This window comes from Pelodiscus sinensis, chromosome 16, assembly GCF_049634645.1.
Source record: "Pelodiscus sinensis isolate JC-2024 chromosome 16, ASM4963464v1, whole genome shotgun sequence".
In the NCBI taxonomy this organism is placed as follows: Eukaryota; Metazoa; Chordata; order Testudines; family Trionychidae; genus Pelodiscus; species Pelodiscus sinensis.
The window spans coordinates 13,710,926-13,737,300 of NC_134726.1; the positions used below are offsets into that span (position 1 = coordinate 13,710,926).

Below are 26,375 nucleotides of genomic sequence, written 5' to 3' on the forward strand. Positions count from 1 at the left end.
CTGCACACCATAACATCAAGAAGCCCAGTATATTGAGGGCTACTTCTCAGTGGTGCTGCAGGCCCTGGTTGACCACTGAGGACAGTTTAGTGACATTTTTGTCAGGTGGTCGGGAAGGGCACACGACGCCCACGTATTTCGTCACTCCAGCCTCTACAGGAAGCTGGAGGCTATCTTGTCCCACCGTGACTTTGCGGTTGGGGACGTGCAGATGTCACTGTGCATCATGGGGATGTGGCCTACCCCCGATGCCCTGGCTGATGAAGCCTTACCCTGGCAGGGACCAATTTCACTCCCACCTCAGATGGACAAGGATGCAGGTGGAGTGTATCTTCGGCCGCCTCAGGTACCTCCTAACTTGCTTCAACGTGGGGGAGCACAACATCCCCACGGTCATCTTGGCGTGTTGTGTCTTCCACAACATTGTGGAGAGAAAGGGGGAGGCTTCTTACCTAGGTGGGGGGCAGAGGCCAGCCGTGAAGGCAGACCCTTTGAGCAGTTGCAGACAGCTGCCATCCACCAGGCCCATCAGTTGGGGGTGTGCAGCCGGTACGCCCTAAGGAAGAGTTTCTCTACGGGACCCCAGTAACTCTCTCTAGGGCCTCCCCACTAGAGGCCTGGGCCTTGCTCCATCCCTTTCCCACCACATCCTCCCCCTTCCCCCCTTCCCTGAACTCTGAATAAAGACACCTGTTTGGATTTCAACAGAATGAACTTTGTATTTATCTTTCATTAAAAAAACTGGGGTGGGGGGGCTCTCCAGGCTGGGAGCAGTTTGGGGGGTATCTGTAAGTGCCACTTCGGGTGCGGGGACCTCGGCAAACTTGGGGTTGGCTGGGTCCAGGGGTGTAGGCAGGGGGGTAGGTGCTGGAGCGGGGTCAGTGATGGCAGAGGAGGCAGGGAGAGGGGGCATGGACATTTCTTGGGGAGGGAGCATGGGCATTGCTTGGGGAGGGAGCAGAGGCATTGCTTGGGGGGCAGAGGCAGGGGGAATGGTAGGCAGGAGTTGTGATAGACAGGAGCAGTGACAGCAGCTGGGTGTGATATTGTTTCGCGCACGATAGCACACGTTATTTCCCTGCCACATGAGCTGGTCCCACATGCACCTCTGTCACTCAGCGTCCTCCCGGACCTTCTGCGCCAGGGTCTGCTGCATGTCACAGAGGACACCCACATTCTGCCTCATGAGGCCTGCCCCTTCATCATGGCTGGTCAGGCTATGGAGAATAAAAAGAGGGAGAGGCAATCAGTCATCCATGCAGACACTGCCCCTGAGGCCGTGCCCTCCTCTGTGAGCAGCGACCAACAGTCCTCAGGCCAGAGGAGGGGGATGACCCAGGAGCGAGGCCATAAGTGGCCTGCACAGCAGGCCCTGCCTCACAGGGGCCCCAAGGTGCCGATGGAACAATGTTGCATGCTCCATCCCCCCCCCCCCTCCCATGGACAAGCAGGCAAGGGAAGTGTCCAGCCACAGTGGGATCCTATGGGCAGCAGAGAAGCCTGGAGCAGCCTGGCCCTTCCTAGGGCCCACACATACACCTGCACTTCACAGCACTGTACGCTGGAGCAGGTGGGGCCTCGCGTGTGCAGGCATGCCTGTGTGCAGCACTCCCCGGTCTGCATGGGGTTGTGCCTGTGCCCTTGTGCCTAGCTTGCTTCCACTCATGCCAGGAGGGCATCCCCCTGCCCGCCGGGGCCAGACGTGTGTGTGGCCTCCCCTGAGCCTGGAACAAGATCCCAGGCATGCTCTGGGGCTGCCTGCTGAGTCCATGTGGTGCACAGTAACACTGCACATAGTTCTACATGCATGGATTGCAGCACGATGTCCAGCCCGAGCAGGCCAAGTGACAATCTCCCACCTCTCCTGCCCTGTATGTGTGACAAACTGAGAACACTCACCTGAAGATCCCTCCCTGGCATCAGATGATGCCTGCGACACGTCCAGGTTTACAGCTACCAGCTCCAGGAACACCGTGACAGTTGTAGCTGCGTCATCCTCCTCCTCCCTCTGCTGTCCCTCATACTGCCCCTCCTCTGTGACCTTCGGCCGGGTGATGACAGATGTCTTGAGTCCAGAATTGACTACCATGGGAGGTGAAAGGGCTTCCCCACCTCCCAGGATCCAGTGCAGCTCATGGAAGTAGTGGCAGGAGTAGGGCCCTCGCTTAGCCCTGGCAGAGCTCCTTCACACTCGGGACCTGTTCTAAGGTCCGGGGTGGGTGTCCCCATTCTACCAGGGCCTTGACCATGTACCCATAAATGTCAGTGTTTGGAGTGGAGATCCTGTAGGGTCTCCTTTCTCCCTCCCCTATCCGCCCCAGCTCGAGGAGGGACAGGATCTGCGCTCCAGACCACGAGGTTGCCCGCTGCTTAGTACTCCTTGGTAGGACCAGGGAGCCCTGTCATGCTCCCTGCAAGGGCCAGGGAGGTCTTAGGGGCCTTGTGGCTCGGCCATTGCTCAGAATGCCTGTGGCAGGGAGAGCCGTGCAGTCAGGTGCTGCTCCCAGGGCTGGCTTCCTGCCTCAAGGCTTGTCCAGGATGTCTGCAGCTTTAAGAGGGGCCAGGAGACAGGAACTATATAATTGTGATTACTTTGGACAGAGTGGCCACTAGGACATCTGTGTTATTTCCTGGATGCCTCTTCTTTTGAAAGAAAAGCCCTCTTCCCCGTCCACTTCCGAAGAGCTCTTTCGGAAAAGGCATTCTTCCTCGTAGAAAGAGGTTTAACACCGTCGGAACAACCCTTCTGTTTTTGTTGAAACAGCGCGATTGCAGTGTGGACATAAGTGTTTTCGGAAAAATGGCCATTTTTCAAAAAAAACTCTGCAGACTAGACATACCCTATCTCAGCCATTATGCAGGTATACACTTTCTAGAGCAATCCTCCAGGGGACAAGTCTTCTCCCTTCATGAAAAAATCACCACCTTAATTCTGCAGAGATGATGTCCTTATAAGAAACCATAATTATCAATTCAAGGAAGCTATATTTCACATTCACAGGAGATGGAAGAGCAGTACTAGGAAGCATGGTTGTTTTGGGGGGTTGTTTTTGTTTTTTGGGGGTGGGGGCGGTTGGTCTAGTGCTGAGTTTTCTTTCATAGGAATGAGTTAAAGAGAAATCATGAACTGGTCAACTACTATATATGTGAGAGAGTTGGTCTACCTATGCACCTGTATGTCTGTGTGTTCAAGAACGCCTCCTAAACAGTAAGAGCAAAGACCACCAAAATTGGTATACAGCTTCCTCTTATCATAAAGTAAGCATTGGGTTGTGTGAGGAAAATGGGATGTGTTTAGAATGAGATTGCTTTTCAGAAAACCATACAGAAAAGAGAGAGAATCACCTAGCAAGTAAAAGGAGCTGGCTGAGGGTGCCCCCCTCCATCTGGGACTGCCCTAGTCCCAAGCCTCCCATCCCCTGGGTGCCCTTTATAGGAGGCAGGCAGTATATCCGCCCCCCCCCCCCCAATTTGTACAGGAACATTGTTGGCTGTTCCCCTTCATCAGGGAGCACGGGGTAAGTGCACAGTTTGCTGCGTTCCTCAATCTGGCTGGGGAGTGCAGAAGACAAACTTGAACCTGCCCTAGCCAGGGGACATGCACTACTCCCACGTCTACGCCCACTGGAGCTGCAGTGGCCATAGAGAGGCGCTTCTCATCTGGCCCCAAGCTGCTGTGGTGAGACAGGGCTGGGGCAGTCTTCTCTCCCATGGCCAGCCTACATATTGAACCCTTCATTCCCGGCCCCAACCCAGAGCAATGATTCAAATGAAGCATGTCCATTTTAATTTTATTTTCAAAAAAAAAAAAACCCCAAATTACTTGAGCTAAGAACCTGAGCAACATCAGGTAAATCTTTTAGCTCTGGTCTACACTGGAACTTTATTTCAAAATAATACCCCCCAGATCAAATTTATAAGCAGAACATCAACACTATCAAGCCTGTTACTTCTGTTATTCCACAGGCTGTAGAATTCGAAATCTGTACTCCTGCTTTTCATCAGGAGTAATGCTAATTCCAAACTAGTTGAAATAATGGTACTGTAGATGCTCTAGTGCTGCTATTCCAAAATAATTACTCCCCAGAATAATTCCAACTAATTACTCCCCAGTGCTTCCTGGGGCTCTAAGTCCAAGGAAGCACATTCACAATAATAGAGCCTACCTCAGACTAATTTTGACGCTTCCCTGTAGTGTGGACACACAAGTCCAAATTTGTTAAATTGGGAGTTAAGTCAAATTTAGTAATTTTGAAATACTTTCCTAGTGTATACATGACCTTAGTGAGCAATAAAGAAAAATTGATGGAAGCCTGTGACCTGTCCATAACTTCTACTAAAAACATCCATTACAATATGGATGGGGAGAAGGCTCCAGCACCCATTGCTGCTGGGGATTTAAAGTCACCTGACCCCTGCAGCAGAGGGACAACTGCTGGTTCCCCACATGACTTGTGGAAGCTGGGCATCTATGGGGGGCTACCAAAGTACACAACAGGGCTCCCTAACGAATGTTTCAAATATAGCTTAAAAAACAACAATAGACTAGTAGCACCTTAAAGACTAACAAAACATCAACTACACAAACTTTCAAATACAGCTATTAGGATGCTAGACCAAGTTAGAAGTTATTGGCAAATGTTAAATGGTGTGTCCATGATAGAATTGACCACCATCTTCAGGTATTGCCTCTCTTCAGTTGCTTAAAAAAATGTAATTTGAACTTAAGCATTAGTATTAGAAAACAAAAGGAGGCAAATCTTGTCTAGATCTTATAGATGCAGCCATGATACTCACTACAAAAACACTGGTAAGCATATAATGGTTCAGCAGCTAAAGCATAATTCCAGTATTTTTAAAAAGTCATGCTATTTTTGTTAATTCTGTCTTTGAAGTTGCTCTTCCTCCCAGGTCATAGCAATGCAGAGGAAATAAGGTGCCTTTATTTGGTTTCCAGCACTGCATTCCTCCCAATTCCTGACAGAACTCTGAAAGAAAGGGAGAGTTTAGAATTGGGCATGCCTGGGCTACTCTGTTCAAACCACCACGCAGCCTCTTTTTTTTTTTCCCCCAGTCTGAAAGTTTTATTTTGGTAAGGTCAGATTTTTAAGCCTGCCAACATCCACCAAATGGCGGGATTTTTATTTGGTAAGACCTATTTGAGATCTTCGACAGAATGGTTAGTCTCTGCACCTAACTGGCTCTGTAAAGTGTGTAATGTGTACATTTGAAAGGCTAAATTCTGACCAGTTTTTCACTACTTGTCCATCTCAGTTAAATGAGAAATTGACCTTCCCAGATCAGGATCTCCATGGATTTCCAAAACCTGAAATGTGTCTCTCTACAGACTGAACACAACTGCTCATTTGTATAAACTACTTCTTTATTGTTTTACAGAATACTCTATCTGGGTATGTCTACACTACGAAGTTAATTTGAACTAACGGACATTAGTTCGAATTAACTTTCATAGGCGCTACACTAGCGCTCCGCTAGTTCAAACTTAATTCGAACTAGCGGAGCGCTTAGTTCGAACTAGGTAAACCTCATTGTACGAGGACTAAGCCTAGTTCGAACTTACTAGTTGGAATTAAGGGCTGTGTAGCCCCTTAATTCGAACTAGTGGGAGGCTAGCCCTCCCCAGCTTTCCCTGGTGGCCACTCTGGGCACCACCAGGGAAACTCGTCTGCCCTCCTCCCGGCCCCAGAGCCCTTAAAGGGGCACAGGCTGGCTACGGTGCCCGTGCCAGGTGCAAGCCTGCCAGCACCCAGCCAGCAGACCCTGCACCTGGCACGCCATGAGCCAGCCACCCGATGCCCCCCAGCCCTCCGCCTCTTCCCGGGACCAGGCTGGCGGCTCTCAGGTGCCTGGCCAGGACTGCAAAAGGCGGGCACCTGCCTGGTCTAGTGCAGCCATTGTGGACCTCATCCACGAACACCACACTAGGCACAGGAAAGTGGCCATCTAGGGCAGGAGAGCTGCCAGCCTGGCCACCCAGGAGCAGGTTTGCATGAAAATCAAGGTGGTCCACTGAGACCCCCGACCCTGAGCTTAGAATGGCCGTACTGGGTCAGACCAAAGGTCCATCTAGTCCAGTAGCCTGTCTGCCGACAGCAGCCAACCCTAAGTACACTGGAGGGGATGGACCAAAGACAGTGACCAAGCCATTTGTCTCGTGCCATCCATCTCCAGCCTTCCACAAACTTCGGGCAGGGACACCATTTCTACCCCCTGGCTAATACCACTCCATGGACCCATCCTCCATGACTTGATCTCACTTCTCTTTAAACTCTGTTCTAGTTCTAGCCTTCACAGCCTCCTGCAGCAAGGAGTTCCACAGGTTGACTCTTTGCTTTGTGAAGAAGAACTTTCTGTTACTAGTTTGAAGCCTGCTACCCATTCCTTTCCTTTGGTGTCCTCTAGTCCTTCTATTATGGGAACTAATGGAGAACTTTTCTTTATGCACCCTCTCCACACCACTCTTGCTTTTATAGACCTCTATCATATCCCCCCTCCATCTCCTCTTCTCTAAGCTGAAAAGTCCCAGTCTCTTTAGCCTCTCTTCATATGGGACCTGTTCCCTGATCATTTTAGTTGCCCTCCCCTCTCCCAGCCTCTCTCTTCCCCTCTCCCACCTCTTTTTCCCAGCCTCCCCCAGTTTTGTTCAATAAAGAGAGATTCTATTTTTGAACACACGTTTTCTTTATTTTGTACATCAGGAAGGGGGGCTAGGGAAGGGTAAGTGGAAGGAGGTGAGGGAGGAATGGGGTACGCGCCCCCGATGGGGAGGACTGGGCTGGCTCTGCGGGCTTCTCAGGGTGGAAGTTCTCCTGCAGCCCCCCGATTGCCCCCTCCCCCCGGATGGCAGCCTGTGGCAAGTGCAGCGGGGGTGATGGCCGAGTGCTTTGATGTTCCGCGTGTGGGCACTCAGGGCACTCCAAGCCAGGACTGCTTTGCAAGCGGGGCACCCCTGAGAACTGTCTGTCCGGGGTGGGGGTCGGGTCCCTTTAAGCACAGCCCTCGGCTAGCCTAAGACAGCAGCTCCATGCTCTAAGTCCTCATCTGATGCCCTGCCGGCACTGCTTCCGGCCATCCTTAACCTCTGTTCAGGGTCCACTCTGTGTGGACATACTAGTTAGAATTAGCAAAACACTAATTCGAACTAGTTTTTAAGTCTAGATGCACTAATTTGAATTAGCTTAGTTCGAATTAACTAATTCGAATTAAGTTAGTTCGAATTAGCGCTGTAGTGTAGACATACCCTCTGACACCAAGAAATAGGAGTAATATCTGGAAAAATGTACAGGCTGTCCACTGCAGGCAGCTGGATACCTTCAAAGGAGACCCTAGAAAATGCCCCGCTCAGATGCCTTTTCTAAAGGAAGTGGCAGGCAACTCACCTAAACTTTCATGCCCACAAAGAGAAAATTATTTTGTGACAATGTTGAGCTCCTTAAAATGAAAAAAAAAATCTAGCCATATCTGTGCAGTGATTGCTGGGTTTCCCAAATAAACCTGCTCCATTGCTACAAAGATTCAAATCCTTGTGTGGCAAAAGAGACAAAAGATCTAAACTGACCAAATCAACAGACTACATGTCTGTAAACTTGCTTCTTCTAGTTTAGAACATACTGGTTGCCATCTGAAATGGAATATGAATATAATCATTCTCTAAGGGTACGTCTAGACTAAATGCCTCTGGCGACAGAGGCATGTAGATTAGAATACCCGGCATAGGAAAATGATGCGGCGATTTAAATAATCGCCACTTCATTTAAATTTACATGGCTGCCGCGCTGAGCCGATCAGCTGTTTGTCGGCTCAGCGCGGTAGTCTGAACATTCCGCGGTCGACATCAAAGATATTTGTCGACCTCCCAGGTATGCCTCATCCCAGGATTATTTAAATCGCCGCTTCATGTTCCTATGCCAGGTAGTCTAATCTACATGCGTCTGTCACCAGAGGCATGTAGTCTAGATGTACCCTGAAATAAATGATGTCTTTATTCAAAGGATTAGACTGGATTAATTCCTTTATTCCCTTGACAATATGGATGTTATACCTTGGGCAATGGCCCTTGTACCCAAGCTGTATTCAAGTTCAACCTCTCTAGTCCAGCACTTTCTGGTCTGGCAACATCTGTGATCTGGCATGATTTTAGTTAGCCGGATGTCTACTTATCATGGGTGTGACCAAGTTTCCTGTGGTTCCATAACGTTTACCACCACCACTCCTGGCTCTCAATGTTCTGTGCTGTTATTTAGCTCTAATTTACCCCTAAAAGCCCCATTAAGCAGTGGTAGTGATGGTAATACTGCTAGACAATATTGACCTCCCGTGGTTCAGCAAATTCTCTGGTTCAGGTCTGGTCAGGCCCAGAGGGTGCCGGATTAGAGAGGTTCAACCTGTATTTGCTTAGCAAAGGACTCTAACACAATAAATTCCTTAAATAGATTGGCTTTTAAAATCACTTGTACTCTAGTGCTATTAATAGATGAAAATGCTCAAGCATTTTTAGCCTAAACTCAATCTCCATTAATTTCCTCTGCCTCATTTACCTTTGATTCATATTAACAATAACTTTTGGAAAGCTCATAAATATGCAACTGAATTTGTTCTTGCTAGAAAATCTCTTGGGGCCAGGTGACAAACCAGCACAAGGTAATGTTTGCTAGACTGTAGCTCCTGTCCAGTCCAATCAATCTGATTTTGTCTTCAGATTCTATTTATGGCAGATTTCCTAGTAGCTTGAGCTGGTGTAGACTAGTATCACTACGGGCATGTCTATATTGGGAAATTATTTTGAAATAACTACTACCAAAATAACAAAATCTAAACTGCATGTCCCCACTATGGAGGAGCCTCAAAATTAGTCCAAGGCAAGCTCCGTTATAGTGGACGTACTACCTTGACTTACAGCCCTTGAGATGTGCCCTAGGAAGCACTGAGGAGTAATTACTTTGAATTACTCTGGGGCGTAGTTATTTTGAAATAGCATCAACAGAGCATCCACACTAATGCTATTTTGAAATAACTATTTTGAAATACGCGTTATTCCCCAAGAAAAGCAGGAGTACAGATTTTGATATAACAGGCTTGGAAGTGTGGACATTCTGCTTATTATCAAAATAAGGAGGCTTATTTCAAAATAACTCCCTCGTATAGACTAGAGCTATATGCGCTGTATTTAGACTAAGATTTTCAAAGCTAACTAAGTGATCTAAATATCCAATTCCCCTTAATTATAATTAATTATAATGGGAACTGGGCTTCCAGATCACTTACACAGCTCCAAAATTCTCAGCTATTGCTCCTACTGCCTGCTGTTTCCTTTGAGAGTGGGAAATGCCAACTAGATTAGAGTGTGACAGGTATGATCATTTTCTGCAATATGCTGCACAAACTTTTTGAATTAAATTTAAGTATCTTGGATGTCCATTTTGTATTAACATTTCATAGTTTATGTATTAGTTTGGGGGTTTACGCAACTCCTCTGAGGGCACCAGTGACCAACATAAACCTTGAGAAGTATTAGGACCTTCAGAGGACTATTTTAAACAATGTGTCAGACAAAGTGGAATGCCTAGGAAATATTCGGGGTGTGGGGGAGGGTAATACAAGTTACCACCTCTGGTTATGCAAATCCCCCAGACATCTGAAGCTCCACCCTCTGGAGGAGACCATTATCTGGCTGGTTACCTAACCACTATGTCAGCAAATGTGTCCACCTTGAAGGACTAGTAAGGAAGGAGAAGTGTGATGATCATATAAAAAGGAGACACAGATTAGTTGCTACAGCCTTCAGAAAACTGCAAGATCTGGAAGGCTAGTAGCCATTTTGATTAAAATGAAAATCAGCATATGAGACAACTGCCATACTGATAATGCTGTACAGGTTGGAATGCTAGCATACGAGGAAGGCAAAGGAACTAAAGATATTGACGGCACAAATGAATGAGAGATTCAAAACAGCAGGAAATTAAAAAAAAAATGAAGACACAGGAAAATAGCTGGAGAAGAAATAATGCTGTTGCGGAAGCTTCAGGAAAGATGACTGCAATTGATCAGACCTGTGTGAAGAATGGATCTGACAAGCAGTTATACATATCAGAGTGAGATCAAGAATGCACTGGACAGGCGTGATGAAGAATGACAAAGCAAAAACATGTAAAGATGAATAAAGCTGTGTGAAACTGATAAAAGCCAGAAAGCGGGAGAAAGGTTTCCTTCATCTCCATTAACATTGATGAGCTGTTTGACAGGCAAGGGCACCATTTTGGGAGGGTAGTGGGGGCAGCAACTGTGCGCTCCAGGATACAGGTAGCTTTTCATCCTGTTCCCCGGACTACCAGGGAGTGAAGGGGAAAAACCTGTGTTCTGTGCATGCCTCTCACACCTAGCTGGTGCAAAGGGGGCTCACCAGCTAGGTGTGATAGAGATGTAGCCGTGTTAGTCTGGGGTAGCTGAAGCAAAAACACAGCTAGGTGTGTGAGGCATGCATGGAATGCAAGTTCCCCAATAGTTTGGGGAATGGGAGGAAAAGCTAGCTGCGTCCAGGAGCACATGGCTGCTCACCCCACCCCCACCTCCTGATATGGCATCTTGTTGACATGTTCCAAAGACAGAGGAATTCTAATGCTGACAATGGGAATAATTACACCCTTCTGCCCACCCTCTCATCGATCATGCCTCTTTTACTGAGAAAGGTAACTCAAGTCCAAGTGAGTTCACACAGTATTTTAGGGGCAGAGAAAAGATCCAAGCTCTCCTAATTCCTTATCCAATGCCTTGTTCACTCTACCACATTGCCTCGTATAAACTGGGCAATTATGCTTAGTAGTCACTCTGTGTGTGTGCATGTGTGGTCTGCTATTTAAAGGATCTCAGAATAATTTGCAAAGGTTTGCCCCATTTATAGATAGGGCAGAGTTCATGACAGAATGTGAAACAAACCCCAGAGGTCTTATCTTCTGCATTAAAGGAGTGATATTATATCAACTTTTCAATATATATAGCTGTGTGAAAATAAGAACTCTCTTGGCTTTCATACAGGTAATGTTTAGTGCTAATGATTAAAGAGAGCTAATATTTGTAATCCTAAATTGAAGTGTGATCAAACTGAATAATTCCTTTGACCTTAGTTTTATATTTAAATACTGGCATGCATCTAAAATGTTGAATCACAGATTTTTGAATATAAAACAGAATTAACAATAATTCACTGGTTAATTTTTTCATATTATACTGGTACTATATATATAAAGGATTAAATAAATACATGTTTCTATAGCATATTTTTGCTGACTCTGATAACTTCATGAGTCACACCTAGTTTTCAGCGATGTACAAAGAGAAGAGCTGTTACACAATCACATCCCAACATGCTTGAAGTAAAACACTCAATCTAAAATAGCAAATGACACCAAGCAATTGTCGCTCTCTGAGGTCATTAGATAATGAGTAGGACATCTTCCTGTCATACTCCTATTTATGGATCCTTAGATGGCAGACCAGACCGATTCTGGAGCTGTAGGTTTTATCGCAGAAGGGGCAAGTGCTAGTGGCTATTGGAGGGGCGCAGGGCAGATTTTGGCACTCTTTCCTCCTTCACCGAGGGCCGGCTCTTGGTTCTTTGCTGCCCCAAGCAAAAAAAATTTTGGCTGCCCTTTTTTTGTTGGCTTTTACACATATTTGCACTTTGCAATTTTGTTTGTTTGTTTTTGACTGTTTAAAATAAAAAAATGAAAACAGAAAATTTGTAGTTAGTGAAATAAAACAATTTCCTACTAGTGTACTCATTTAATTTTAACAAAATCACAATTACAAACTATTTGGGATCAATTATACACTGTGATGAAAAAATGTTACTGTCTTCCGGTGTGCCCAGTTTCTCCTAAATTAAAAGAATTTATATGAACTGATTTTTTCTGGTTTTTATACTTGTGTAGCCTTTTAATAATTCAGTAAAATTAAATTTTTTGCAATGGTACTTTTAATTGAAATTAATGCGAGTCCTAACAAATGATTTTGAGACATGGTGGGTCTCAAATAATTTTTTAGTAATTTCAGTTTTGAGAAATTGCACTCACCAGAAGCCACTGATACTGGTAATTTTAAAAGAATGCATAATACTATAGCAGTGTTTGGAGTGAAAAAATAATTTCTTGCTATAAATTCTAATACTTTTAGAGAAGTTTTAGGACTTATTAGCTCAGATAAAGCTATTAATTCATCATACAATTCTACTCCATCAATGTCAGCAGCGTTATCAGTACTGAGTGCTAAATGTAGGTCCTGGCAGTGCTTCATGAGGTCTTCTTTAGAAAACTGATTTTTAATATTTCCAATATCGTATAAAAATTCAAAAGTTTCACAAAGACCATGCCACTGATAAAATCTTTCCTCATGAAGGGGGCTCAGACACATTTCAGTAGCAGTTAGGAATTAACAAAAATTATCAGGAGTATGGAATGGCTGCAATATAAGGAAAGATTAATAAGACTGGGACTTTTCATTATGGAAAAGAGACAACTAAGAGGGGGAAATGATAGAGGTCTATAAAATCAAGACTGGTGTGGAGAAAGTAAATAAAGAAAAGTGATTTACTTGTTCCCACAACACAAGAGCCAGGGGTCACCAAATGAAATGTATAGGTAGCAAGTTTAAAACCAACAAAGTATTTCTTCCCTCAATGCAGTCAGCTTGTGGAACTACTACATAGGATGCTGTGAAGACTAGGACTTTAACAGGGTTCAAAATTGAGTTAGATAAATTCATAAAGGAAAGGTCCATCGATGGCTATTAGCCAGGATGGGTAGGAATGGTGTCCCTAGCCTCTGTTTGTCAGAAGCTGGGAATGGGTGACACGGGGTGGTTCACTTCATGGATTACCTAGAATCATAGAATCATAGAGCTGGAAGAGACCTCAGAAGGTCATCAAGTCCAGCCCCCTGCTCTAGGCAGGGCCAATCCCAACTAAATCAACCCGACCAGGGCTTTGTCAAGCCAAGACTTAAACTCCTCTAGGGATGGAGACTCCACCACTTCCCTAGGTAACCCATTCCAGTGCTTCACCACCCTCCTAGTGAAATAGTTTTTCCTAATATCCAACCTGGACCTCCCCCATCCCAACTTGAGACCATTGCTCCTTGTTCTGCCATTTGTCACTACTGAGAATAGCCTCTCTCCATCCTCTTTGGAAGCTCCCTTCAGGAAGTTGAAGGCTGCTATTAAATCCCCCCTCACTCTTCACTTCTGCAGACTAAACAGATCCAACTCCCTCAGCCTCTCCTTATAGGTCATATGCTCCAGCTCCCTAATCGTTTTGGTTGCCCTCCGCTGGACCCTCTCCAATGCGTCCACATCCTTTTTGCAGTGGGGGGCCCAGAACTGAACACAATACTCCAGATGTAGCCTCACCAGAGCCGAATAAGGGGAATAATGACATCTCTGGATCTGCTGGCAATGCTCCTCTTAATGCACCCTAATATGCCATTAGCCTTCTTGGCTACAAGGGCACACTGTTGATTCATATCCAGCTTCTCATTCACTGTAACCCCCAGGCCCTTTTCTGCAGAACTACTACTTAGCTGGTTGGTCCCCAGCCTGTAACAATGCTTGGGATTCTTCCGTCCCAAGTGCAGGACTCTGCACTTGTCCTTGTTGAACCTCATAAGATTTCCTGTGGCCCAATCCTCCAATTTGTCTAAGTCACTCTGGACCCTATCTCTGCCCTCAAGCGTATCTACCTCTTGCCCTAGCTTAGTGTCATCTGCAAACCTGCTGAGGGTGCAATCCATCCCATCATCCAGGTCATTAATAAAGATATTGAACAAAACCGGTCCTAGAACCGAACCTTGAGGCCTCCGCTAGAAACCGACTGCCATCCTGACATCCAGCCATTGATAACTACCTACTGGGCCCAGCCTTCTAGACAGCTTTTTATTCATCTTACCGTCCATTTATCCAATCCATATTCCCTTAACTTGCTGGGAAGAATATTGTCTATAAATTGTTCTATTCATTCCCTCTGGAGCACCTGGGATTGGCCTGTCAAAAGACAGGATACTGGGCTAGATGGACATTTGATTTGACCCAGTATAGCTATTATTATGGTCTTATATTAACTTTGAGGATTTGGATCCAGGGAGGGGGGGCAAAGATTTATCTCTTCATGTATATTTGCACCATGGTTAGTACAGCAGGGTCCTGATTTCAGTTGCAGCCTGAAATGAGGGCAATGTTCAAAGACTGGACATTCCCCCAGGGATCAGAGTGGGTAGAATGAAGAACAAACAGGTCACAATTTACCTCCAGTCTGGCACCTGCTTGTCAGTATGAACTGACACTTGGTCAAGGTGAACTCAAGGCTTCTGCTTCCTGCAGCAGACTGAAGAGCCGACGGGGGTTCTGTAAGATTACAATTGGAGAGGCGACCTCGGCTCTGAGAAGAGGGAAGGAAGGTCGCTTCCTTCACCGCCCGCCCGCCCGCAGCAGATCGGGGACCTTTCCGCTTTTGGACAACAGCTACCCCTAGTGGCGAGGAATCGGTTCCCTCTCTCCCCTCTCGCTGATTTCATGCTGTCAACAGGTCTGGGAACGAGAAGCAGCAGCGGTCAATAACCTGGCAAGCACCCCTGGCCCGTCTCCCAGGACAGACCCCCCGGCGGCTGCAGCTCGGCAAGGCTGTTAGCAATCGCTCCCCAGCCAAGAGGCTGGTTCACGGCTCATGGAAGACGGAGCAAGAGCTAAACGCCCCGTAACCAAACGCTCCTGCTGGAGATGGTCCCTTCCAGGGCCAGCCCTCTAGCGTGGACAAGGCAGAAGCCCCCGTGTGCCACCCCCGACCCAGCAAAGGGGAGGCCATTGCCCCGCGCCTCCGCTGGTCGGTCCGGCTGCAGCTTCTGGATCCTGAAACAGGAGGAGACAGGGCAGAGAAAATGCATCAATACTGGCGCTCGATAGCAGGGAGCTGCTGGCCCTGCCTCGGGGCGGCAAGGTCGTGTCTCCCGGCAGCACCTATAGCGAACACTCCCGCTGCCCCCACACGTGCGCCGTGGCCCCCCCTCAGTGCTGCACTGTCCCCGGCCGGGTGTGCTGCCTGCTATCTGCCTCTGGAGCCCGGCCGCGTCCTGGCTTCCTGCGCCATGGCACATCCCTTGCAGCTCATGGTGGGGCTCCAGCCTCGCTGTGTATTTTTAGGTCACTGGCGCGGAGGGGTAGGTAATCCCCAGGCTTCAGTTCCAAAGGGGCGGGGTCCAGCTGGAGCTGGAGTCACTTTTCGTTTAAATCCCTGACTATAAAACGGGCTTAAAGAGAAGCGGGAGCTCAGCTGAGCTGCAAGGAGCCCGGCAGGCAGGCGTGCGTGGAAGGGGGCGAGAGCCGGTGTAGCGAGCAAAACACTAACTTCTCAGAATTTGCTACTTTGGGTGCACTGAATTTGTGACCCATGGACCAGGAGCAAAAGGCCCCCGCCCAAGGCAAAACACCAGCATCCCCTGAGTCCGTTAGCCAGGAGGTAGCAAATTGAGAGATTTTTCTACCAAAAAACACAGTCCCTCTGAATTTGCAACCAGCCAGCAAAGGTAGCAATTCCTGAGCAGTTATACCGAATGTCATGTTTGTTTGACAGAAACTGTGACTGTCACAAAAACGGAGCGGTTTCACTTTTTGCCTATACACCTGAGCCCAGCAGCCCTCACGATGCTCCACTCCCTCGGCTTTCACACCTTGTAGCTGCTCACACAGGCTACTGCCTGTTTCCTCCTGCTGCCCCGCTTCCTGCTCACCGTGCTGATGCTCTGGCTCCTGGATTTTCTGTGCATCGGGAGGAAGGCGCTGCTGATGGGCAGGGCGGAGGAGGCAGGCAGCCCTGGCCAGGAGCCACCCCCTGACAACCCTCCGGTCGGCGTGTCTGACTCCAACCGCATGTTCACCCTGGAGTCCCTGAAAGCCGTGAGGCACAGGCAGAAGCTGGACTTCTGCCCCCAACCCGGAAGTCATCCAGCTGGATGGGCAAAAGCGACTCCAGATCCTTGACTATGCCCAAGGCAACAAAAATCAACAAACTTTTCTCAGCCAGACCAAAATATGGAGTTTTACATAGATGTTTGATGGAGAAAAGTTGGAAATTCAGCCCCAGAAAAATCGGCGGGGTGGGGCTGGGCATTGCTGGGGGCAGCTGCTTACCTGGAAATGCCACCCCTGGAAATGTGCCTCCCTAAGCACCTGCTTGATTTGCTGGTGCCTAGAGCTGGCCCTGCCTTCACCTCTTCTCATCTGCGCTGTGGCAGGATCTCTCAAATTGCGCCAACCTCTCACGGATTACCACTCTCCATTGGGGACAAGATTCTCCCAAGTATCAACACCGATACCACACTATTTCATGTTTGCTTTCAACATGTCCTTAAATCGCTTTCTCTGGCCCCTAATGCTCCTCTGTCCTTCCTTCAGCTCAGAAAACAGAATCTGTTTTGGGAGGCACTGATCAGGCAACTGGACCATGTGACCAGTCCAGCAAAGTTGTTGGTAGATGACGATAGCTCCTATGCTGTCATGTTTGACTCTTCCAGGATGCTAGTGTTCATGTGCCTGTCCTACCAAGGGATATTTAGGATTCTCCTGAGACAGCATTGAAGATATTGCTCAAGAGCCTTCTTGTCCAAGTTTCACATGCATACAGCAGTGTTGGAACAACCACCGCATGGTACATAAAGAGCTTTGTCTTGGCACTGATGTCCTAGTTCTCAAAGATCCTTCATCTCAGACAGGCATAAGCGGAGCTTGCGCAGCTCTGGCGATGCTGGATTTCTGCATCAAAGTCGACTTTGGTGTAGAGATGATTTCCAAGCTATGGGAAATGCGCCATATTTTCAAGCAATTCTCTGTTGACATTAATAGATGGTACATGAGATTGTCCTGTTGGCAAGGGTTGATGGAGCACCTTGGTCTTTTTGATGATCGGTGTGAGCCCGAGATTCTCGTATGCTTCAGCAAAGGCTCTTAAGATGGTCTGAAGAGCTAAGAGGGAAACAGCAGTGGCCATATTGTCATCCGTGTACTGGAGCTCCATGATTGAAGTTGTGGAGGTCTTGCTTTTGGCCTTCAGTCTCCTGAGCTTGAGAAGCTTCCCATTCATTCTGTAGACAATCTTCATGCTATCTGGAAGCTTGCCATCAATGAGATGAAAGGTCTTGGCGATGAAGATGCAGAACAGCGCTGGGGCAATGATGCAACCTTGTTTGGTTCCTGTTTTGACTTCAAAAGGGTGACTTTGGGATCTGTTGTTGCTCAGCACTATGGCAGTCATGTTGTTGTGAGGCAGCCTCAGGATGCTGATGAATTTTTTGGGACAACCGATCTTTGAGAGGATGGTATACAAACACCTTGGCCAGGTTGATGAAACTCATGTATAAGGCTTGATTATGTTTGCAACATTTTTCTTGCAATTGCCAAGCGGTGAAGATCATGTCAACCATTCCTCGGAATGGCCGGAAGGCTCACTAGGATTCTGGAAGAATTTCTTCTGAGAGTTGCAAGAGTCAATTGGCAAGGATTCGAGCTACGATTTTCCCTGCCATTGCCAGGAGGGAGATGCCGCGATAGTTTCCACATTCCAATGTCACCCTTCTTGAAGAGACAGATGATCAGTGTGTCTCTGAACTCTTGCGCTACCTGCTCCCTATTTCAGATTTTGAGAATCGGGAGATAGAGTTGTTTGTGGAACTCTGGCCCTCCTTCTTTGAAGACTTCGGTGAAGATTCTGCCTAATCCAGTTGCATTGTTGCTCTTCTTTGCATTGATGGCAGCTTAGACCTCATTCAGGGTAGGAAGTATTGCAAGATTGTCCCTATGTAGTTGCTGAGGGATTTGGTCAAGGGATTCTGGGACCATGGTGGAGGGATGGCTCAGAAGCTCGTAAAAGTGCTCCCTCCAGTGAGAAGCAATGGCTTAATTGTCTTTCAAGAGTTGGGTACCATCGTTTGATCTCAATTGTAATTACAGTTCAGTTGACACAGACAGGGTTCTTAAAATATGCTTTCAATTTAAATAGGATAGGAAGGGTTTTTTAGGTGTTTGCTGCTGTAATTTCCAAACTCTGCCCATCTACATGGGAGGATATAGAAAAGACAGGTTCTTCAAATATAGTAGACTTCTCTAAGGCCCATTTCTGTTGTCCACACAAGTCTGTAACTCTCTGTGATAAGCTTGCCTGGCCTATAGGGCCAGTGTGGGGAATATTACTAATTGACCAATTAAGCATGCAGTAGGGGAAGGGATGTAGCCTACAAGGAGGCCTACTAATCAGAGACAGTTGCAATTGGGCAGGAACAAGAGACTATAAAAAGCCCAGGAGATGCAAGAAAGTAGACAGTAGTCACTCCTTGAGCGAAGGGAGAGTGGGGCAGCAAATCCAAGGAGAAAAGCAAGCCAGTTACACAGGAAGAAGCCCAGGGAAACAGTGGTAAGAGCTAGGATAGCACAGGCTTGGCTGCATATTATAGGGTTCCTGGGCCAGAACCCACGGCAGAGGGTGAACCTGACACAGAAGATTGGAGATGTCAGATGAACAGCTAATCTGGAAGGAGTGTGACTTCACTGGGAGGGGAGGAACTTAATGGTGGGTCAAACAACAAACCAGCACTCCTGGAGGGAGAGAGAGGCTACCGACAAAGAAAGTGATTAGAAAGACTGCTGAGGAGGACAAAAGACCTAGAGAGCTGACCTGCAGGACGGCCAGAAGGAGGTGCTGAGAGTGGTGAGGGAACTCTGTCACACTCGCTCTGAATCATAGAATCCTAGGGATAGAAGAGATCTCAGAAGGTCATCGAGTCCAGCCCCCTTCCCAAAGCAGGACCAACCCCAACTAAATCATCCCAGCCAGGGCTTTGTCAAGCCGGGACTTAAAAACCTCTAGGGATGGAGATTCCATCACCTACCTAGGTAACCCATTCCAGTGCTTCACCATCATCCTAGTGAAATATTTTTTCCTAATATACAATCTAGACCTCCCCCACTGAAACTTGACACCATTGCTCCTAGTTCTGTCTTCCGTCACTACTGAGAACAGCCTTTCTTCTTCCTCTTTGGAACCTCCCTTCAGGAAGTTGAAGGCTGCTATCAAATCCCTCCTCACTGTGCTCTTCTGAAAACTAAACAAACCCAAATCCCTCAGTCTCTCCTCATAGGTCATGCGCTCCAGCCCCCTAATCATTTTGGTTGCCCTCCACTGGACCTTCTCCAATGCATCCACACCCTTTCTATATTGGGGGCCCAGAACTGGGCGCAATACTCAGATGTGGCCTGAAGCTAATGGGAATTTTGCATGAGTAACTGGGAAGCCCTAAAATTATTGTCCTCATTCAGAACAAAATCTGGAAACACTTTTATATTAAATAAAAGATTACAGTTTTTAAAAGAATGCCAAATTATTGTATTTCAGACCTCTTTTTGATACTTTTGTATTAAATGATCTGGCTTTAGAATACCACACTGTTTTAAACACCATTTAACCACTTGGTACAGGCTGAATTCCATTAAGTGGAATTTATACTAAATGTCTTGAATTAATCTGCACTTTACCATTCCCTAGATTTCTGATTAAAACATCTTTGTATAAAGCACTTGATCAGGATACATACTTTTGGGGATTTTCTGCTAGGGGACAACTGGAAAACTAGAGTTCCTAATTGGTTCCTTTTTATCTGTATAAGAACTGAATTATGATGGTATGATGGATAGGAGGAGTGCTGGCCAGCACTCGGTGACTAAAGGGTTAAACTCAGGTAGCTAAAAGGTATTGGCCAAAAGCCAGGAAAGCCAATGGCAGAAGGTTTTGCAATTTAAATTGAAAGATATACTAGACTGCTTTTTCCTTTGTGGAGTTCTAAGCTAGGAGCTGTGGGAAGCAAGATGAAGTAATCAGACAGAATTACCATGCCTACAAGGAATATTGGGCATGCGAATGAACTGGTCATGAAGTATGGATTAGTACAGATTGTGAGTAAATAGAGAAATGTATGTTTAGTCAGGATTAGGTTATTTTTCTTTGTTTTGTTGTTTGATTAAATTTCTCTGTACTAAATCCATGTATCCCTCTCCCCATTCACTCTATCTAAGTTGCACCCAGATATACAAGGTTTCTGTGTGTTTTAAATTGTCCTTTTCTCAGTTGCTCTGTAAGACCTAGCAACCAAGTATGCTTTATCAAGTATAACTTTTTGTTTTGTTAATAAAATCACCTTTTTAAGGTGATGATTTGATTCTTCAAAAGCGGCGAGGAGTCCTGTGGCACCTTATAGACTAACTGAAGCATAAGCTTTCATGGGCAAAGACCCACTTCGTCAGATGCATGTAGTGGAAATTTCCAGATTTGATTCTTGTGTCCTGGAAGGTAACTGGAGGTCTATGTATGTGTACCTAAGAGTGAAAGGTCAGCTATCAGAAATTGCAGTTTGTTTTCTGTTTTTCTCAAGCTCTCTTGTGATAAAAGAGCTTGGAGTTACCCAAATTCAAGTGCTTCTTCCTGGGTTTCAGAAGAAAGGGTTTTGTTTTTACACTTGATGGTGGCAGCTTCCTCACAAGTGCAGGAAATCTGTGACCTTGGGAAGTTTGTGTAAGCAGAAACCTACAGAGGCAAGATATTTAAGGTCTCTTGTGGGCCCCCACCTTCTGCACTTGGAGTGACACAGTGGGGAACAGTCTTGACAGATGGAAAGAAATAAAGGAAGGCTGCCAAGCTTTGTATATATTCTGCACTTTTCCATTGCTAGCCCATGCAGTCCTTACTTTTTCCTTTCTACAAATATAACAATATTTAAAATGCAAGGTGGTGGGGAAGAAAGGCCCACTAATTAAGAGAAAAGTCTCTGCACTGCAACATTTGCTACAGAGCCTGCGAGCTTAAACTGTGAGGAAGAGAAGCAATCTTCATATTCCTCAGTGCTGAACTTAGGGTGTGTCTGCACAGCACAGTTATTTCAAAATAACCGACGTTATTCCAAAATAACAATGTGAGCATCTACACAGCAATTTCTTATTTTGAAATAATTTCAAGATAATGGACATCTTATTTCAAAATCTGTAAACTTCATTCCATGAGGAATAAATTCCTATTCCTAAATAGCTATTTTGGAATAGCTGTAGTGTGCATGCTCCTCCTCCACAGGGCCATTCAAAGTAATTCCTCCCCAGTGCCTCCTGAGGCTCTAAATCGAGGTAACACATCCACATTAGGGAAGCCTGCCTTGGACTAATTTTGAGGCTTCCCTGTAGTGTAGACGTACTATTTCAAAATAAGCTATTTTGGAGTATGTCTTCTGGAATAGCCTATTTCAAAATAAGTGTGCAGTGTAAATGTACCCTCAGAGAACAATCAAGCAATTGTGAAGATAGATGTTAGCAAGACTGATGAAGTCTTCCTTGCATAGGAAGACAGTGCTGGTGATTTGTGGGCTTGAGCAGTGGGACTGGACTGAAAAAAAAATAGGGGAAATCCTTAAAGGTGGTTTTGCAAGACGCAGAAAGATGAAAACATAAAACCTGAATATAATATGTTATATTATATATGGCTGATAAAGAAAAGTTATTGAGGTCTATAAAATCATGAGTGGTGTAGAGAGGGCTGATAAAGAAAAGTTATTTATTAGTTCCCATAATAGAAGAACTAGAGGACACCAAATGAAATTAATGGGTAGCAGGTTTAAAACTAATAAAAGAAAGTTCTTCTTCACACAGCGTGTTGTCAACCTGTGGAACTCCTTGCCAGAGGAGGCTGTGAAGGCTAGGACTATAATAGAGTTTAAAGAGAAGCTGGATAAATTCATGGAGGTTAGGTCCATAAAAGGCTATTAGCCAGGGGATAAAATGGTGTCCTTGGCCTCTGTTTGTCAGAGGCTGGAGAGGGATGGTAGGAGACAAATCGCTTGATCATTGTCTTCGGTCCACCCTCTCTGGGGCACCTGGTGCTGGCCACTGTCGGTAGACAGGATACTGGGCTAGATGGACCTTTGGTCTGACCCAGTACGGCCGTTCTTATGTTAATCATAATGGGCCTGTCACTGACTCCACAGAGGACCTTGATTAAACTCCCATATACTTCAGTAGGAGCAGGATTCAGAACAAGCTATGATTTTATGTTTAATAAGTAATGCCTATGTAATGGTGAACACTGATAGCAACTCTGACTCATCTTGCTGAACTTAAAAAACAACAAATGGTCTGGTAGCACTTTATAGGCTAACAAAACATGTAGATGTTATCATGAGCTTTTGTTGGCACAGCCCACTTCTTCAGATGACTGGGCGGTGCCCACGAAAGCTCATTATACCATCTACAGGTATGTTAGTCTACAAAGTGCTACCAGATCATTTGTTGTTTTTTAAGTTTATCCTGTACAGACTAATTCGGCTACCCCGTGAAGTTTCATCTTCCTGAGTTTTCTGTGATTTGTTTAGTACCATTTACTTCTGGGCTGAGACAGGAGGAATGGCTCCTTACCTATGGCTATTACCTATTACCTATGGCTATCTCAGGGTAATTTAAGATCCAGGTAGAGCTCAGAGTTCCTTGTACCATTCCTCCTTGGAAATCACTCACCCATCATTCACATGAGTTTCACAACATGGTAAGATAATGCTGATAAAGTCAGCCCTGTCTTAAACAGAATTCCCATATGGCTGGCTCTGAATGGCTACGTCTAGACTGGCATGATTTTCCGGAAATGCTTTTAATGGAAAAGTTTTCCGTTAAAAGCATTTGCGGAAAAGAGCATCTAGATTGGCACGGACACTTTTCCACAAAAGCACTTTTTGTGGAAAAGCGTCCGTGCCAATCTAGATGCGCTTTTCTCCAAAAAAGCCCCAATCGCCATTTTCACAATCAGGACTTTTTTGCGCAAAACAAATCTGAGCTGTCTACATTGGCCCTTTTGCACAAAAGATTTGCACAAAAGGACTTTTGCCCAAACGGGAGCAGCATAGTATTTCCGCAAGAAGCACTGATTTCAGACAGTAGGAAGTCAGTGTTCTTGCGGAAATTCAAGCAGCCAGTGTAGACAGCTGCTTTTGCGGAAAAACTTGCCAGTCTAGACACAGCCAATATGTTCAGGGGAGATTTCTGCAGGAACAGTAACAAACTTACTGTCTTTTCTTCCTTTTATGCCCCATAGCACATTCAGCCAGATTTGGCTCACCTCTTCTAATTGTATAATCACAAATTTCATTTTACATAGTAACCTGGAAGTCCCCAACACACCATCTAGACACTGATTACAGTTTGTTCTGCTGCGTATGAAAAACTTCTCTTGGCTTTGGTAGACATTATGTACAAATATCTGGGGACAGAATTTTACCCTGTATACACAGGGGTTACTCATCCATCACTTAAATGCTGCCAATTATGGGTATTGAAAGTTAGCTTCTGCAATGCACCACAGTTTCTTGGAAAGGAAATTTCTCCACCTTAAATTTCCTAAGGAATATAGAATGCTAAAATAATTACACAAGATGGGCTTGGGTCAGACTATAACTAGCAAAATAAAAGTGGGATAATTTTAGAACTATGTTCTATTGACATTAATGGAAGCTGGGAAGAACTGAGCACTTACCAGGACCGAGCACTCAGTTATGTATTTGTTCAATGCTGACTCTAAGCACACTAGCCACTGAACCACTAACAAGACTTTCTGCACTTTTCCCTAGAAGTCTCCTACCCAGGCCTAAATCTGCTTTCCTGATGTAATCAGTTTACAGCTGAAGATGATGCAGAGCTCATTGCTTGTCTTGTACCATGGAAAATTAATTTCTTCTTTGGTAAGGGACAAAAATATAATGAAAGGTATTTTAATACTTGTATATTGTATGGAGAAGCCTGATTTTATAAGGAACTTTGAACAATATAGTATATCTTCATGTCTGCTATTATGAACATAATTTATCCCACCCCAAATTATTGCAGTTTCCCCTTTTCATCTTTGTAAATGCTAATATTTCTTATATTTCTACAATGTTTTTGTGTACTTACATTTGCTATAGGTTAGATCAAAATCCTGATAGTTTTAAAAGTTTATTTTCATTATTATATTAAATTTGTCTGACTTGACTACACATACGGACTCCTCATTAAAAATAGTGAATTTCTTAATGAATCACGTTTTAATATTTTAAAAAAATACTGCACCTCCATATAGCTTTTTCACTTGTAAGTAAGTCAAAAGTACTACAATAAATCTACTAGATGATTTACCTCTACTAGAACTTTGCATGAGTAATATGAAATCCTGTATTAATTGCAAATAACTTTTTAAAAGAGGGGTACTTATTCAAAACATTTATGCTGCCTCTACTAGAATTTGAGTTTGACTGCTGTGGCCTTTCTAGGTCAGTTATAAATTGTGATCAGAGACCAGATAATGAAGGGGCTTGATCCTCAAAGTTGTTGAGGCCCCGAGTTCAGCGTTTCTGAAAATAAGTCCTGTTAATTATACCAATTCCCTTGTCAGTGAACTAAACGAGCTGCTCTGTTAAACTGAGAGCATCTGCAGGAATGAAACAACAATTAAATGTTGTACTGGGAAATCTGAGGAATGTGGCAATTGAAATCATGTCAATTAAACTGCTCACTCTGAACCACTGTCCCGCCTTTAGTAGCAAATGGTCTGTTTTGAAGCAACACAAAGGTCAGCGGGCTGTCTCCATTATACACACAGAGCCAAATTCTGGCCTCCGCTGAAGTCAGTAGCGTTGCATACACCTGATAACGGCAGTATTTCAGCCCTTTGTGTGGTGCAGTTACAGACCTTACCACATCCATTGGGGGGAGGGGGGAGGAAAGGCAAGCAGAGGCCATGCAAGTACTTAATTTAAAAACGCTCTGTTTTGTAACCTACGTGCCACCGGCCGCTCCCATCCCAGTCAAATCAGCGTGTAGCCTACCCGCAGAGCCTTTGCCGACGCGCTGAAGCAACGTACGCAGCCTTTGCGCCAGGAACAAATGGGAATCTGGCTTGAGCAGTACAGATACAACGCTAGCGGCGCAACCCCTCCTCCCGCCTCCCACCCCTACGCTCACTTACATGAACGCGAGCAAAATTATTAGTCTAGACCGGTCTGCGGGGGGCAGGCCGGGGTTACGGGACAAGATGCACCGGAACTAACAGCCCAGTACATTGGGTGAGGGGCTGGGGACAGGTCCCGTGGACTTCCGAGTCTGCAACTTTGACCAAGCTGGAAGAAACGACTTACAGCGCTTTGCAGCCCGGCAGTGCCCGCTGTCGCTCACAGTCCCCCACCAGGGCCTCCTCCGCAGCCTCCGGTTTCCATCTGAGCAACACCAGGTCCTGGGAATGTTAGCGAGAGGCGGCGGCCGCAGCCCCCGTTGACATTGGCGCCGGTGGGGCCATTTTGAGCAAACGGTGCGGCGCTGAGTGAAATCAGAGGCAAGGGCGGCACAGGGCTCTAGGGATGCATTAGCCATGGCCAACAAGAGCAACACAAGCCCTCCAGTTCCTGTATTTCCTAGTCACTTTCTGCACGCCGTTTGCTTGTTATTCCAAATACCCATCAAACACATCCAGCTCGCTGTCCGTGTCATAGAGCACCGAGCCAGGATCTGACAGCACCCCCAAATCTACCAGAGCCTGGTCCATGTCTTCAGGCAGGAACACGATCCCTACATTGAGGACGATGTACTCCATCAGGAAGGCATAGTAGAGAATCAGCACATTGACAAAGAACAAGCCCACGTAAAACATATAGGGCAGGACCAGCAGCGCATGGAAGGCCCAAGACTCCAGCGAATCCAGATGTGCGGAGACTGCGGCGGGCATACAGCTGTGCGGTGCAGAGCTGCCGCGGCTCCCCAGAGCCTGGGGCCCGCCGGCTGCTGGCGCTGGCTGCCAGATGTGCAGAGCCAGCAAGCAGAGGGTGGCCGCGCAGATTAGCTGAAGGTGCTGCGTGGCGGCGGGCGCCCAGCTGTGCGGGGCGTGTGGGGGGTTCAGTCCACCACACAGCTTCACACAGAGCAGAAGGTAAAATAGAAACCTGGAATTCGTAATAAGTAACCCGAGACTGGGGTGGGTGGGACGTTCCTTCCACCCGCAAGGGGAGCAGGAATGGCAAACCCCCGAAGAGATCCGCTTGATCCACTCCAAGTATTGCCAGGCTTGGCTTCAGGGGCACTGCCGCAGCTCGGCCTTTGGAGGAAGCTTCTTCAGAGGCATTTCTCCCCGGCTGCCGCGGTCTTGCCGCCTCTCCCGGCCTCGTCCCAGCCGCAAACTTTGGGGAATAAAGGTGCAGGATCGCTCTTGTAGTTGTTAGGACAAGCCCATCAGCCGCCCACCTCCTTAGCGGTAACCCCCGTCCTTCACCCCACCTCCT

The 26,375-nt window shown here is 46.2% G+C and overlaps 1 protein-coding gene across 4 annotated transcripts in view; it reads right to left on the reverse strand.

Annotated features, from left to right (window-relative positions):
• The window catches only part of DEXI (Dexi homolog), a 118,693-nt gene extending 92,318 nt beyond the window's left edge, over positions 1-26,375 (reverse strand). For 3 of the 4 annotated variants that reach the window (XM_075899299.1, XM_075899300.1, XM_006120650.4), the window contains exon 1: positions 25,242-26,375. In XM_075899299.1, the coding sequence (XP_075755414.1) occupies positions 25,544-25,825 (282 nt within the window). In that variant the 5' untranslated portion in view covers positions 25,826-26,375 and the 3' untranslated portion in view covers positions 25,242-25,543. Of the gene's footprint in view, positions 1-14,310; positions 14,410-25,241 lie in introns of all 4 variants that reach the window. The other variant, XM_075899301.1, reaches the window with a different exon arrangement.